Below are 16,806 nucleotides of genomic sequence, written 5' to 3'. Positions count from 1 at the left end.
TCTTTTTTCCTTCCCAGAAGCCAACTTTCAATTAGCTTTATTTCAAGTGAGAAAAAAACGAATGCAATGAAAATACACATCAAAAAGGCATGCGGAAAAAACGCATCAAAAACGCAGATGACCAGCCAATGACCTCAGATGCAGATTTGGTGCAGATTTTACCTGCGTCAAATCCTGAGCAAATACTTAGCCATTCCTGACCATGGAAACATACCCTAAGGCTGCAATTTGGTAGTGAATTGCTATGGCAAACATCAGGACCACACAATCAAGATATCAGGGTGCCAAATTCCAGAATTGCAGCCACTCAACTTGCGGTTGAAAGTAGAAGGCGGCACTTAATCCCCTCTATTACTAATGAGCAGTGGAATGATGCCCTAGAGAAGGGGTGGGGAATCTTTTTTCTGCCAAGGGCCATTTGGATATTTATACCATCCTTCGGGGGGCGTACAAACTCCACCCACAAAGTACATCCTGACTCTGGCACTGGTGTCAGGATGTAATCTTTCATTGCAGAGCAAGAAGAAAGTAATGAGCTGGTGGCAATCAAAATACACCTCCCTGCCCAAGAATGCAGTTCCTGAGAATCTGTCCGGGGGTCTGAGGTTCCCCAACCCTGCCCTAGAGGCACATACGATGGTGTCGCCTTCTGCACATAACAAATTAACCCAATTATATATACTTCACCAATCCTATCTGACCCCAAGCAGACTGTGTAGATTTGGTAGAGGGGTAACTGACGAATGCAATAGGTGTGGGGAATCGAGGGCGGACTTTTGGCATCTCATTTGGAATTGTAATATTATACAAAGATATTGTAGGGAAGTAATAAATACTGTAGAATGGATAATTGGTATACCAATTGAATGTAGTCCGGAGTTGTGTGTGTTGGGTGTTGTGGATGAGGAGATGTGAATCCATTATGATAGAATATATCTCCGTCAGGTTCTGCTTATGGCTAGGAAAGCGATAGCATTGAGGTGGATGGGGGGAGGGAAACATTCGATTAATCGATGGAAAAAAATAATGAACAATATAATTCCATATGAGAACATACTATATAGAAACAGAGGATGTCCCCAGAAGTTCCATAGGATTTGGGAAAGGCAGTGTGGCTCACCCTTGACACACCTGTCCCCTGGTGCCATGGTCTCCTCAATCTTGCGATATGGTTCCTAAAGTATATACCTTCCAGAGCATGTGTCCATTATAACCTGACTTAGTTTGGACTCAAAAACTCCGATAAAGAACCTGTTGGTTTGATGGTACATCATGTTAAATGTTATATTTTATTTGTTTTGTTTGTTTACTCTATTATTGGAAGTGTAATATCATATCTGTGCCACTGTGAATGGCGATTATATGGATTATTCTGACTTTACACTGCATTGTTATATGCCTGTTATATTATTCTGAGGAATCTTTCATTAAAAAGTTTAAAAAAATATATATATCAGGGTGCCGAAGGGGATAAAGTCACTATTGACAGTAGCATCTAAGGAGTTAAACAGATTTGGACGGTGCAAATACTGATCGTGGCTGATGCAGCAAGTTGTCAGCTATAGTGTACAGCAGCTGGATTGTCACCTGTATGTGGATGCTATTCTCAAGTCTCAGGTCAGTAAAAAGACATATTGGCGGTCATTAAGGGGTTAAGCACCCCTTCAGCCATGCAGAGCTTAATCTGTCCCACAGTTCACTCATTTCCTCACTGGGTGCCTGACCATTCCATCTAAAAACACAACCTGATACTCCTATACAGTTTTAAGATGGATAAGTGGCTGTACACAGTCTAAATACTATGCTTCGAGTGCCGAGACTTTACCTCAGTAATGCTTCGGGTGCCGAGACTTTACCTCAATAATGCTTCGGGTGCCGAGACTTTACCTCAGTAATGCTTCGGGTGCCGAGACTTTACCTCAGTAATGCTTCGGGTGCCGAGACTTTACCTCAGTAATGCTTCGGGTGCCGAGATTTTACCTCAGTAATGCTTCGGGTGCCGAGACTTTACCTCAGTAATGCTTCGGGTGCCGAGATTTTACCTCAGTAATGCTTCGGGTGCCGAGACTTTACCTCAGTAATGCTTCGGGTGCCGAGATTTTACCTCAGTAATGCTTCGGGTGCCGAGACTTTACCTCAGTAATGCTTCGGGTGCCGAGACTTTACCTCAGTAATGCTTCGGGTGCCGAGACTTTAACCTCAGTAATGGTCCGGGTGCAGAGACTGGTGCCACACAAACCCAGTTGCTGATGGAAGTAGTGAGTCATATAATGTGAGCACACTAGAACTTCAGGCATCATCTCCATTGACACGCAAGTCATTTTTCCAGTTTGTGCCTTTAGCCAATCCTGCAATAGCTCTCCCTACAATTATCCGCTGTCATAGGGGCGTCATTTGTGATTCTTTTAGTTAAGAACTCACTAGAAAGCTGCTGCCTGAACTATTCACAGCAGACAGGAAATCTCTCTGTATTTTGCTCTGAATTGACAGTAGCAGGAAAGACACGGAAGTCACATCAAACGCGACTGCTCAGAAACAGAGCAGAACTCTAAAAAGTAAATTACTGTATATACTCAAGTTTAAGCCGAGATTTTCACCCCCTTTTTTTTTTTTTTTTTTTAACTAAAAGTGCCCCTCTTGGCTTAGGCTACTTTCACACTAGTCCCTTGGCACGGGCCGTCGCAAACCGTCGGCCCGACGGACAGTGTGTTAATGTAGCACAATGTGGGCAGCGGATGCAGTTTTACAACACATCCGCTGCCCATTGTGAGTTTCAGCCATGTAACTTTTTTTGTACCGAGGGTCCGCCAAAACACGATGCATCCGTCGCACGATGGATGCGACGTGTGGCCATACGTCACAATGCGTCGCTAATGCAAGTCTATGGAGAAAAAAACGCATCCTGCGGGCACATTTGCAGAATGCGTTTTTTCTCCAAAAGGACACATTGCGACGTACAGAAAACAACGCTAGTGTGAAAGTAGCCTTATATTCGAGTCATTGTCCCAAGGGGTCAGCGGGGGAGGGGCACAAGTGGAGTGGCGGCTGTCACATCATACTCACCTGCTCCCGGCACGGTCTCTGCACTTCCCTGCTTCTCCGATGGTCTCTGGTGCCTGCAGTTCTTCCTGTGTTCAGTGGTACCGCTCATTAAAGTAATGAAAATGGACGCGGCTCCACTCCCATAGGCGTGGCGCGCATATTCATTACTTTAATGAGTGGTACCATGTGACCGCTGAACACAGGAACAAGCTGCCGGCGTGCGCCGCAGACCATCGGAGAAGCAGGGACCACGCCAGGAGGGGGCCATGCGATATTCACCTGTCCCCGTTCCACCGCCGCGGTGTGTCTTCTGCATCCTCTGGCTGTGACGCTCATGTCAAAGGGTGTGATGACGTGGTTAGTGCGCGCCCTCTGCCTGAACAGTCACTGCAGAGACCCGGAAGACAGCGGCGGTGGAATGGGGACAGGTGAATATCGCAAGTGCTGGAGTCCTGAGCCAGCAACAACTCCCGCATCTGGCTCCCACAGCACGCCGATGTCCCCGCCTACTCAGGACCCCGGTACTCGGTGCCCAGCGATGAGAGGTGAGTATGTTGGTTCTTTTTTGTTTTTTGTTTTTTTAAATCGCAGCAGCATGCGGGGCATATTATTCTATGGAGCATCTTGTGGGGCCATCAACCTTTGTGCAGCATTATATGGGGCATAATATTCTATGGAGCATCTTATGGGGCCATCATTAACCTTTATGCAGCATTATATGGGGCATATTTTAATATGGAGCATCTTATGGGGCCCATCATGAACTGTATGCAGCATTATATGGGGCTCCTAATTCAACATGGATATTCAAAAACACTTATCCTACCGATGTCTCAATTAATGTTACTTTTATTGATATCTATTTTTATTTTTGAAATTTACCAGTAGCTGCTGCATTTCCCACCCTAGGCTTATACTAGAATCAATAAGTTTTCCCAGTTTTTTGTGGCAAAATTAGGAGTCTCGGCTTATACTTGAGTACATACGGTACTTTTTTTTTTATAGGCTAGACATTTCGCTAATGATCTGTGCCCCCAGAAAAGCCCTTTAAGCATTGTGCGACCAATACTGCAGTTGCTACATTATGTGTGGCTCAATACAGCAGAGTTTATCTAAATTTGCACATTGTAAACACTATATAAAAAAATGTACATGATGCACTCACCCCCACTGACATGAACTTCATATAAGGAGTATCGAGGAGAGGACAACATTCTCATATCAGGCCGAAACTTTTCCGCCAAGGTTTCTATGACATCTTGTGTCGTGGCTGTACTTGAAACTCTGATGCATTTTGTAGCAAAGTTTCCAGCAGCTTTGTCTTGAAAGTAAAACCTCATTACTCCATGGAACTCCAAATCCTAGAACACACAATATCATTGGAATATGAATTACCATTGCTTTTAGTTTACAAGAATGAGGAGATCGCACTCTGTTTTACAACTGATAAGCCAGAAAACATACAGTACATTTGTATTTACTTACAAGTTCTACAAAATTACACGTAAATATTAGTTAAAAGCTACACAGCAATAAATAGCATAATAACTGGCAAAGCTTCCCACCCTCTTTCGCAAACAGAAATGGCCTTGGGAAGGGGGTATATTATTTCTTATTCCTTCCACACAACCTGGATAAACTGTGAAAGTGGTCAGCAAAATTACACTAAAGGGGTTGTCCAGCCTTGGGGTCACTATGTGACTGCAGACTTGTGAATCCTCACAGCACACGCACTGCAAGCTGTGAGCGGTCATGTGACTCCAAGCCACATACTGTACTTACAGCCACATTCCAACTACACGTGTTTAACCTCGCTCATCTAGTGGGCACGTATGTAAATCGCATACTTGTGGTCACACACCTGCCGCCAGACATGCATTGGCTGTGTGATGTAGGCTCACTCCCAGCCCATTCCATACACAAGCGCAAAACTTATGCTGTAGATGTACAGGAGGGGGTTAAAGCAAGTTCAATTTGATCACAAAAACACCACTTTATCCCTGACCTGTCTGGTGTGCTGTATGGTAGATATCAGTAAGGGGTTTAAGTTGTTGAGATGAGTAAAGCAGGATTATGTTATAAATATCCCGGAGTTCTCATAAAGCATTGTTTAATCCATCATCCATAAAGTCTTCACTTTATGTTTATGGCACAACTGCAAACCTATCACGACATGGCCATACACCTAAACTGACATCCCAAGCAAGGAGAGCACTAATTAAAGAAGCAGCCAAAAGGCACATGGCCACACTGGAAAAGCTGCAGACATCCACAGCTCAGGTGAGAGAATCTGTCCACAGGTCAACTATTCAGGTGCAGTCAGACTGCCATATCACACGGATGACGATCACATTGCAATTCTCAGACTTGCCGGCGGCTCTTCTGATCACAGTATGACAGCATGCACTTCTATGATGCTGTCAAGCTCTGGTCAGGAAAGCTGCCGGCCAGTCTATACACTGTGATGCGGTTGTCGTTCGTGTTATGCAGCCATATTAAGTCACATACTCACATAAAATTCCAGTAAAATACATTTAAGTTTGTGGGTGTAACGTGAAAGAAAGTAGAAAAGTTAATGGGTTATGAATACTTTTTCAAGGCACCACATAGTATACAGCTGCAAAGAGCAAGAGAATATATTTGCACACAAGTCTGTAATGCTGCAAAAAACTTGCAATAGGCTTTTGATTTAATACCGTATATAATACTTGGTATATATAAACTGGAACAAGTAAATGCGGAAAGTTTACCTCTTAATTAGAATGGATGGATGTATGGCACCAACATCATATGACGATTAAGGGTGCTTTCACAATGCGTTCTGTGTACCCGTCGGGGCATTCGTCCCCTGCAAAATGGGATCCGGGCGTATGCACCCACAGGGCCATAGACTTATGAAGCAGACAGATCGAACATGTGGAGGAGGACACTCCCGAAAACTATGCACGTCTGAGCACACGTTTGCTCTGTCTGCATCATTACAGTCCATGGCCCGTCAGCACATACGCCTGCTCCCCGTTTGGAAGGGGATTTTGGACATATGCCCGGTCAGGGTATCAAACACAATGTGAAAGCACCCTTAGGAGTACTTATGTTACCACCAGAAAAATGTACCGTAAGTCGTCTTAGGCCATGTTCACACTATGCGGTTTTTACTGCGTAACCGCGGCGATTTTGCCGCTGCGGGTCCGCAGCTGTTTTCCATGCAGGGTACAGTACAATGTTACCTTATGGAAAACAGAAACCACAGTGCACATGATGCGGAAAAACCCGAAAAAAACCGCGCAGAATTGCTGCGGAAAAAAAGAAGGACCACGTCACTTCTTTGTGCAGAATCGCAGCGATTCTGCACCCATAGAAATGCATTGATCCACTTACTTCCCGCATGGGGCTGTGCCCACCATGCGGGAAGTAAGCGGATAATACCCGGGGTGGAGGAGAGGAGACTCTCCTCCAGGCCCCGGGAACCATATTTGTATTAAAAAAAAAAGAATTAAAATAAAAAATCATGTTATACTCACCCTCGGAAGTCTCAGCGCTGCACGCGGCCGTCCGGTCTCAGGTTTGCTATGCGACCAGGACCTTCGGTGACGTCGCGGTCACATGACCGTGACGTCACCGAAGGTCCTGGTCGCACAGCATCTTTGGAACCGGACCGCCGCCTGCAGCGCCCAGGAGATCGGGACGTCAGAGGGTGAGTATATCATCATGATTTTGTTATTTTTAACATTACTATTGATGCTGCATATTGCTGCATATGCAGCATCAATAGTAGGGGTAAATCCCGCAGAGGAACCCGCAGCGGAACCCGCAGGACAAACCGCGATAAATCTGCAGGGATAACCGCAGCGGGTTTGCCCTGCAGATTTATCAAATCCGCTGTGGGAAAACCCGCGGGACAAAAAGGAACGTGTGAATGTGGCCTTAATCGCTTCCCATCACAGTACTGGGTTTTCATATCCTAATGGATTGTACCACTTTCTTTTAGGATGTGAAAAGGCAGCAATTATTCACCCTGGGATATCGATCTAGGAGGGAATGCTGCTTAGGGTGCGCTCACATTAGCATTTAAACTCGATGGGCAATGTGAGAAAACCTCGGATTGCACTCGCTAAAATGTTAGTCAATGCTCACCTGGAATTAGGGTGAGAAATTTTGTAGCATGCTGTGTATGAAAGCGTGAAACGGCGGAGACTCACCAATGAAGGTCAAGGGGGAGCGAAAGAAAAAATTGCACAGTACATGGACCTTGTGTGTGCCGTATGCTTTTTACGCAACCATCCAATAGGAAACCCGATATTTCGGCAGCCAAGTACAGTAAATTCACAGCATGAACAGTCAGAATAAAACAGATATAAACAAAATAAAAGACAAAAATGGCATGTGTTCCTCCATATTATTCTTAACCAGACTATAAACATCAGCCCCCAGCTGTCAGCTTTCCTTCAGCTGGCTAAGAATAATATGGGTGACCTCATGCCATTTTTTTTTAAATTTATTTATTAGCTAAATACATGTACAGTAAGCTACACACGCACTGCACTAATTATAGATCTAACTGATATATTTCTTACCATTATCTATATCTGTATATAAGATTGTTTTATTAGTTTGTAAACTAGCTTGAAATTACAGAGAATCACTGTATGTAAATTGTGATGTTAAAAACGCATTGCATACGCATGTCATATGGATGCTAGGTGAGGGGAAAAAAGCATACTCGCATGGCATATGGTTGCTTGGTAAGGAAAAGAAAAACGCATGACATTCTCCAACATTTCTGACTGAGAATCATCTTTAGGCTAGGTGCACACGCTGTGGATTTGCTGCGGATCCGCAGCGTTTTTTCCGCGCAGAAACGCTGCAGATCCGCAAAGTGATTTACAGTACAATGTAAATCAATAGGAAAAAAAAAAATGCTGTGCTCATGGTGCAGAAAATTCCGCATGGAAAACGCAGCGGATTGAAAGATGCACCAGGTCACTTCTTTTGTGCGGATCTGCAGCGTTTCTGCACCCACTCCATAATAGAAATCCGCAGGGGTAAAAAAATCGAATGAAATCCGCAACAAAAACACATAAAACCCACAAGAAAAACGCATCAAATCTGCACCTGCGTTTTCTGCCAGGAGATGCAGATTTTGTGCAGAAAACTCTGCACTCAAATCTGCAACGTGTGCACATAGCCTTATATGCAGATGTGAGCGCACCCTTAGCAGCATTCACTTCTTCCTGCTAGTTTTCAGCGTTTGCAGCAAGTAAAAAGACTTAACGGAGCTGCTGCAGTCAAAGCAACAAGTATAGGGCGAGACATAAGGAGATTCAAGGACACCGTTCTCTCCTGGTTCTCCTCCTATCTCTCTGACCGATCCTTCACTGTATGTTTTGCTGGTTCCTCCTCCTCTCACCTTCCCCTTACTGTTGGGGTTCCTCAAGGATCAGTCCTAGGCCCCCTACTCTTCTCGTTGTATACTGCCCCTATTGGACAAACAATCAGTAGATTTGGTTTCCAGTACCATCTCTATGCTGACGACACCCAATTATACACTTCTGCTCCCGATATCACACCGACCTTTTTAGAAAACACCAGTGATTGTCTTACCGCTGTCTCTAACATCATGTCCTCCCTCTATCTGAAACTAAACCTGTCAAAAACTGAACTCCTCGTGTTCTCTCCCTCTACTAACCTACCTTTGCCTGACATTGCCATCTCCGTGTGCGGTTCCACCATTACTCCAAAGCAACATGCCCGCTGCCTTGGGGTCATCCTTGATTCTGACCTTTCATTCACCCCCTACATCCGATCACTGGCTCGCTCTTCTTACCTGCATCTCAAAAACATTTCTAGAATTCGCCCTTTTCTTAATTTCGACTCTGCAAAAACTCTGACTGTTTCACTTATTCATTCTCGTCTGGACTATTGTAACTCTCTACTAATCGGTCTCCCTCTTGCAAAACTTTCCCCGCTCCAATCTGTCCTGAATGCTGCAGCCAGGATCATATTCCTCACCAACCGTTACACCGATGCCTCTACCCTGTGCCAGTCATTACACTGGCTACCCATCCACTCCAGAATCCAGTACAAAACTACTACCCTCATCCACAAAGCACTCCATGGCTCAGCACCACCCTACATCTCCTCCCTGGTATCAGTCTACCACCCTACCCGTGCCCTCCGCTCCGCTAATGACCTCAGGTTAGCATCCTCAATAATCAGAACCTCCCACTCCCATCTCCAAGACTTTACACGTGCTGCGCCGATTCTTTGGAATGCACTACCTAGGTTAATACGATTAATCCCCAATCCCCACAGTTTTAAGCGTGCCCTAAAAACTCATTTGTTCAGACTGGCCTACCGCCTCAATGCATTAACCTAACGATCCCTGTGTGGCCTATTTATAATAAAAAAAAAAAAAAGGTTCCTCGCATCATGTTCTCATACACTTTATGCAGTATTAGCCCTCTGTGTCTGTACTGCTACATACTTAGGCAGGTAACTGGTTCATGCAGCTTTACATGAACACCTGAGCCTTACACTATAGCTGGTCCGAATAACTAAAGCAATTGTTACCATCCACCTCTCGTGTCTCCCCTTTTCCCCATAGTTTGTAAGCTTGCGAGCAGGGCCCTCACTCCTCCTGGTATCTGTTTTGAACTGTATTTCTGTTATGCTGTAATGTCTATTGTCTGTACAAGTCCCCTCTATAATTTGTAAAGCGCTGCGGAATATGTTGGCGCTATATAAATAAAATCATTATTATTATTATTATTATTATTATTGCTCCCTCTTATCACTCCATCAGCTCCATCCAGTGCGATCACTTGAATTGATTGCTACAGAAATTAGAGCCCTAACTATGACCCCCAAGTCTGCAATAGCTCAAAGCCTGAGGCATGGTCTATTAGGTAATTACTCTTAGGTCGGGTTCACATTGCGTTAATAGCAGCCCGTTCAACACATACGTTAACGGGCTGCTGTTAACGCAAGTGCCATTATGGCAGCACGCTAGCGCAGATAGAGCATCTGCTAGCTCTATCTGCGCTAGCGGTGACGGACCCGGAAATGCTGCAGCCCGCGTCTCAGGGTCCGTCACTCAATGACGGCACATCGCTAGCGCACGCCCATTGTGGACGTGCGCTAGCGATGCGTCCGACATTAGACTCAAAGGCGGTATTAACTGACTACGTTACACCGCATTAATGCCGCAGTGTAACGTAGTCCGTCTAACGGACGCGCCCAACGCAATGTGAACCCAGCCTTATATAGATAAAGTGTCTTTCTCAGGTTATCCACAAAAAAAAAAAAAAAAATGCCATTATTAATTCAAAATATCAAAAAAACAATTTTATAAAAACGTATGCAAATTAAAAATCGGCTTTTTACCGTACCAGCAAAAGCTATGGGGTTTGAGAAATCTCATGCACTCACTTTTTTTCTTCCTGACTGAATTGGAAAACTGCTGCTTCTTTGAAAACTGTAATATATCAATTCTTGCAGCATTTTCTTCACCCATACAAAGAAATAAGTGCAATAAGGCAACAAAAAGTGTAAACCAAGTAGCAAAGGCAGTCGCTAACTATTCTCCAAACTGTTTTCGGGGATGTAACTCTATAGGAGATATGCTTCACATCTGGTGGCTATGCCCAACAGTTCGTAGGTTTTGGACCAGGGTATACGTCTTGATTCTATCAATAACGAATATCAACCTTAGGAAAAAACCCTGGGAAGCCCTACTAAATAAGCGTATCCCCAATATTTCTAGATATTCCCAAGCCCTTATCGCATTTATATTTTTAGCAGCTAAACAAACTATAGCCTCAGCTTGGAAAAAACCAAGCTTGGACCTGTCGGGAGTTAAATCTCGTCTATCATGGTACATGGTAAACGAAAAATTATCAGCTATACTTACTGATAAAGTAAACAGATTTGAACTTATTTGGCTCCCCTGGGCAAACTATGCCAGCCACACCCCTTTCGCTATTTCGGTATCTCGACTATCTAACCCTAGTCCTCAGGCTTCTGATTAAAACTACCCAAATGGGTATGGATTTATTATAATCTCTTCTTGGGTCTCCCCTCCCTTCCCCCTCCCCTAACCCTTGTCCCCCATTTTGTGTTTGTTTTTGTCTTTGTTGTTGCACTCGTCCTTTGCTATGACTCGTGTTAAGTTTATTGCTAGTTTACCGGAACATAAATGAAGGACTGTTACCCCTTTTTTATGGTGCAATGTACTATATGATAATACTAAAGTTCCTTCTTTTCCTGTACCATATTTGCAAACTTCAATAAAAATTTATTGTTTAAAAAAAAAAAAGTGTAAACCAAAATGTCTTGGCATGACAGCTGGTATTAGTACAGCATTCTATAATGCTACATATGTAACACCAACTCGCCCTGCAAGGTAAAAGTCTTAGTTACTTACCGGCAACGGGATTTTTCAAAACCCATGACAGCACCACGAGAGAGGTGATCCTCCCACCAAGGACAGGAAACCTACAGATTAAAAAAGGGCAGCACCTCTCCCTCACATCAGTTGGATTACAGCGCATGAGAGGACCTCTAATAGTTACTACAATAAAAACAAACAACCAACGCCACATAAAAAAAAAAAATTTAGGTGTGGAATCACAACCGTTGCAAAAAAGTACTCACCCACATGTGACGGGGGAGAATATAAGGATGCAGTCTGAAAAATACAGTTACCAGTAAGTAACTAAAGATTTTATCGATCACCCATGACCGCACCACAGAGAAAATAAGAAATCAGGGAAGAACTGTTCTCCCAAAGGCGAGTTCGAAAGACGCACTCACATCTAATCTATAATACCTATAGAAAGTGGAAACGGCTAGGTTGCTGCTTTACAAATCTCTTCTATCGAGACCGCCCAGGAGGATGCCACGGACTGGGTGGAATGAGCCTTTAATCCCTCCAGAACTACCTTGCCACTTGATGAGTGGGCTAAAGAAATGACCTTCCTAATCCATCTAGCAATTATGGGTTTTGAGTCTTAAAATCCTTTTCTAGAACCCTGGAAGCACACGAACAATGACCTATCCTTCCTCCGATAACTTGTACGAGAAGGTTCAGCTGGTAATGGTCGCCCGTCTTCTGGCGGCAGCGGTTGGTCTCTGGTACCTTCCGATGAGCCCCTAGTCTATGAACATATGCGGCTGGAGCAAACAAGGCCGCAGCACGATCAGGGTCTCCCGTGGCTAAAAACGTCTGTCCAGTACCCGGTTCTCTTTGCAGCACGTACGCTGTACTCACGATCACGAAGCACACGGCACCTTGCTCTCTGTCATCCACCGGGCGCACTGCACTTCTCTCTTTACTTTGTGCCTGTTCCCGCCAAGACTGAAGTGCCGATAACAGCTGGCACGATGTTTCTCCAGCGAGGTCCTGCAGACCATGGTCCGAAGACGAGGGCAACAGTGAACAGTCCTGAACTCTTCCCTGGCTCTTAGGCTGGCGTACGGCATTTAGCTGAACAGGGCTCCCAGCTCTTTTCTTATTACTGCGTTGGGCTCCGGCAGCTCCCCGGCATCGGATCGGCTGCATGTTGTTGCGGCCTGGCTGCGAACCTTTTGGAGAACGCTGTGCACGCACCTTGCCTCTGTCACCGCCGGCGGGAAACTGCCCGACGCTGCGCACTTTTTCTTATAACCACGCCCCCAGCTTTCAAGTCAGGGAACCTGTCTGGGCCTTTTTGCCTTCCCCCAGACAACAGCCTCAGCAGTTCCGGACCTGGTCTGGCACAGGTACCCGCAGTCCAGTCTTCCGCCTTACAGTTACATGAGGGTATGCAAAAGGGTTAATAAAAATGGGTGGTACTAAAGTCCCTTCCTGTTCTCTTCCTCTATGAAGAATATTTGCATACATAATTTCTTAGAGAACTGCATGGCACATAAGGCCAAGTTTCAGAAATCCGTATATTCTCGTCCAAGTATAGACACATGATACATGGACTGGGGGGGGGAACTCGGTACCAAACCTGCCGAATAGGCATATATGAAGCTGTCAACTTTGGATCAAGAACTCTTAGATCACCTGCCATCTTTTACCTTATGTTCATTTTATGCCACCCAAGGGGTTTTCCTGTCTTCACCCTAGAGCTATTAAGAATTTGTAATAAGGTTCTGAAGCAGAAAAACTAATTTGTCATAAGGTTAAGCATTCTAGGCAAAGCATTTTTTTTAAATAATGCAAATACACAAAAACTAGCACAAAAGAAGCAAAAAAAATGAAAGCAGAGACTCCAGACTAATTCCTAAACAGCTGAGCACCAAAAGAATTTCAAGAATTTTCTTGCCCATCCTAGCTTGTAACACTTTCATAAACAAAGGCATTGTAATATACTTTTCTACAAAAATACGAAACATAAGTCTAGCAAATAGGAATGAGAATGTAACTGGATGATAGTAGTAGGCAGTCATCTAAGCAATGCTTTGTACTAACCAGTTTATTCTAGAATTAACCACACACGGCAGCTTTTTTAGATTTGTGCTCCTAAATACAGTTGTGCTGAAAAGTTTTTTTACCCGGCAGAATTTTTGCTTTCTTGGCCTTTTTTTCATAGAATATGAATGATAACACCAAAACTTTTTCTCCACTCATGGTTAGTGGTTGGGTGACGCCATTTATTGTCAAACTACTGTGTTTTCTCTTTTTAAATTACACTGTGTTCAGAATTATTAGGCAAGTTGTACAGTATTTTAGAGGATTATTTTTATTATTGATCAACAACTATGTTTTCAATCAACCCAAAAGACTCAAACATCAAAGCTTAATATTTTTGGAAGTTGGAGTGGGTTTTTTTTAGATTTGGCTATCTTAGGAGAATATCTGTTTGTGCAGGTAACTATTACTGTGCAGAATTACCGTATATACTCAAGTATAAGCCGAGATTTTCAGCCCATTTTTTGAGCTGAAAGTCCCCCTCTCGGCTTATACTCAAGTCATACCCAAAGGTCTGCAGGTGAGGGGGAGCGGGGGCAGTCTAATTATACTCACCTGCTCCTGGCACGGTCCCTACAGGTCCCTGGTTCCCTGGCGCCGCAGCTTCTTCCTGTAATGAGCGGTAACGGTGACCGCTCAGTACAGGAAGAAGCTGCGGCGCCAGGGAACCAGGGACCGCGCCAGGAGCAGGTGAGTATAATGGGGTGGGGGAGCGCTGCGCGATAGTCACCTCTTCTCCTTCCGGTGCCGCTCCGTCTTCAATGACTTCTGCAGTGACGCTCAGGTCAGAGGGCGCGGTGACGTGGTTAGTGCGCTCCCTCTGCCTGAAAGTCAGTGCAGAAGCCGATGAAAACGGAGCGGCACCGGAACGAGGAAAGTTGAATATTGCAAGTGCCGGGGGCCTGAGCGACGAGAGGTGAGAATGTGATTTTTTTTTTTTTTATCGCAGCAACAGAAAATGGGGCATCTGTCTGTATGTATGGAGCATCTTATGGGGCCATCATAAACTTTATGGAGCATTATATGGGCTCTTGAATCAATATCAATATTCAAAACCACTTAACCTACTGATGTCTCAATTAATTTTACTTTTATTGGTATCTATTTTTATATTTTACATTTACCGGTAGCTGCTGCATTTCCCACCCTAGGCTTATACTCAAGTCATTAAGTTTTCCCAGTTTACGGTACTAGGCAACTTAATAAAAAACCAAATATATTCCCATTTCGCTTGTTTATTTTCACCAGGTAAACCAATATAACTGCACAAAATTTAGTAAAACATTTCTGACATGCAAAAACAAAACTCCCAAAAATTAGTGACCAATATAGCCACTTTTCTTTATGATGACACTCTACAGCCTTCCATCCATAGATTCTGTCAGTTGCTTGATCTGTTTACAATCAACATTGCGTGCAGCAGCCACCACAGCCTCCCAGGCACTGTTCCGAGAGGTGTACTGTTTTCTCTCCCTGTAGATCTCACATTTTATGAGGGACCACAGGTTCTCTATGGGGTTCAGATCAGGTGAACAAGGGGGCCATGTCATTCTTTCTTCTTTGAGACCTTTACTGGCCAGCCACGCTGTGGAGTAGTTGCAGGCATGCAATGAAGCATTGTCCTGCATGAAAATCATGTTTTTCTTGAACGATACCGACTTCTTCCTGTATCAGGATATTTCTTGGCCCAGTCTTGACTCTTTATCTTATGTTTCTTGTTCAAAGGTGGTCATTTTTCAGCCTTCCTTACCTTGGTCATGTCCCTGAGTATCGCACACCTTGTGCTTTTTGTTACTCTAGTAACATTGCAGCTCTGAAATATGGCAAAACTGGTGGCAAATGGCATCTTGGCAGCTTCACGCTTGATTTTTCTCAATTCATGGGCAGTTATTTTGCGGCTTTTTTGCTCAACACACTTCTTGCGACCCTGTTGGCTGTTTGCCATGAACGCTTGATTGTTCGTTGAGCACGCTTCAAAAGTTTGGCAATTTCAAGACTGCTGCATCCCTCTGCAAGACATCTCACAATTTTGGACTTTTCAGAGCCCGTCAAATCTCTCTTCTGACCCATTTTGCCAAAGGAAAGGCAGTTGCCTATTAATTAAGCACACCTTATATAGGGTTTTGATGTCATTAGACAACACCCCTCCTCGTTACAGAGAAGCACATCACCTGATTTACTTAATGGGTAGTTGGCTCTCAAGCCTGAACAACTTGGAGTAGGACAACATGTATAAAAAGAATCATGCGATCAAAATACAACTTGCCTAATAATTCTGCACACAGTGTATATTGACAACCTAAAACATCCAAATGACCCTTATTAAAAGCTCACATAACCCATTTCTCAATACCGTATATTGCCCCCTCTAACATCAATGACAGCTTGAAGTTTTTTATGGTAGTTGTGGATGAGGTTCTTTATTTTCTCAGATGGTAAAGCTTGGCAAAAAGCCTCCAGTTCCTGTAAATTACTGGGCTGTCTAGCATGAAATGCACAATTCAGATCGCCCCAGAGTGGCTCAATCATGTTGAGGTCAGGAGACTGAGATGACCACTCCAGAATCTTCGCTTTGCTCTGCTGCAGCCAATGACAGGTCGACTTGGCCTTGTGTTTTGGATCGTTGTTATGTTGGAATGCCCAAGTGCAGTGCATCCCATGTGCAGCTTCCGGGCTTATGATGGCAAATTTACCTCCAGTATTTGCTGATAACATGATGCATTCATCTTTCCTTCAACTTTGTCCAAGCTTCCTGCGCCTTTGTAGCTCACACATCCCCAAAACATCAGCAATCCACCTCTGTGCTTTACAGTAGGAATGGTGTTCCTTTAGTCATAGGTTTTGTTGACCTCTTTCCAAATGCAACGTTTATGGTTGTGGCCAAAAAGTTCAATTTTGGTCTCATCACTCCAAATTACCTTGGTTCAGAAGTTTTGAGGCGTGCCTCTGTTTTGTATATTGTAGGCGAAAAACTTTGTGGCATTTACGCAGTAATGGCCTTCTTCTGGTGACTCGACCATGCAGCCCATTTTTCTTCAAGTGCCTCCTTATTGTGCATCTTGAAACAGCCACACCGCTAGTTTTCAGAGAGTCCTGTATTTCAGCTTATGTTATTTGTGGGTTTTTCTTTGCATCCCGAACAATTTCCCTGGTAGTTGTGGACAAAGTTTTTGTTTGTCTACCTGACCGTGGTTTTGTTTTTACAGAGCCCCTGTGTTTCCATTTGTTAATCATTGTTTGAACACTTCTGACAGGGAATTATCATTTCCTTGGAAATATCTTTTTTTATCCCTATCCTGTTTTATGCA

At 44.0% G+C, this 16,806-nt stretch overlaps 1 protein-coding gene across 19 annotated transcripts in view; it reads right to left on the bottom strand.

Annotated features, from left to right (window-relative positions):
* AFDN (afadin, adherens junction formation factor) overlaps positions 1-16,806 on the bottom strand; it is a 447,314-nt gene that overhangs the window by 384,351 nt on the left and 46,157 nt on the right. For all 19 annotated transcript variants that reach the window (XM_069769255.1, XM_069769252.1, XM_069769245.1 and 16 more), the window contains exon 2: positions 4,208-4,403. In XM_069769255.1, coding sequence (XP_069625356.1) covers positions 4,208-4,403 — 196 coding nt within the window. The remainder of the gene's footprint in view (positions 1-4,207; positions 4,404-16,806) is intronic.

The sequence above is a fragment of the Ranitomeya imitator genome, chromosome 5, assembly GCF_032444005.1.
Source record: "Ranitomeya imitator isolate aRanImi1 chromosome 5, aRanImi1.pri, whole genome shotgun sequence".
Lineage (NCBI taxonomy): Eukaryota > Metazoa > Chordata > Amphibia > Anura > Dendrobatidae > Ranitomeya > Ranitomeya imitator.
The sequence above is the reverse complement of the archived record's forward strand: the minus strand, read 5'-3'. Positions and strand labels throughout refer to the sequence as shown.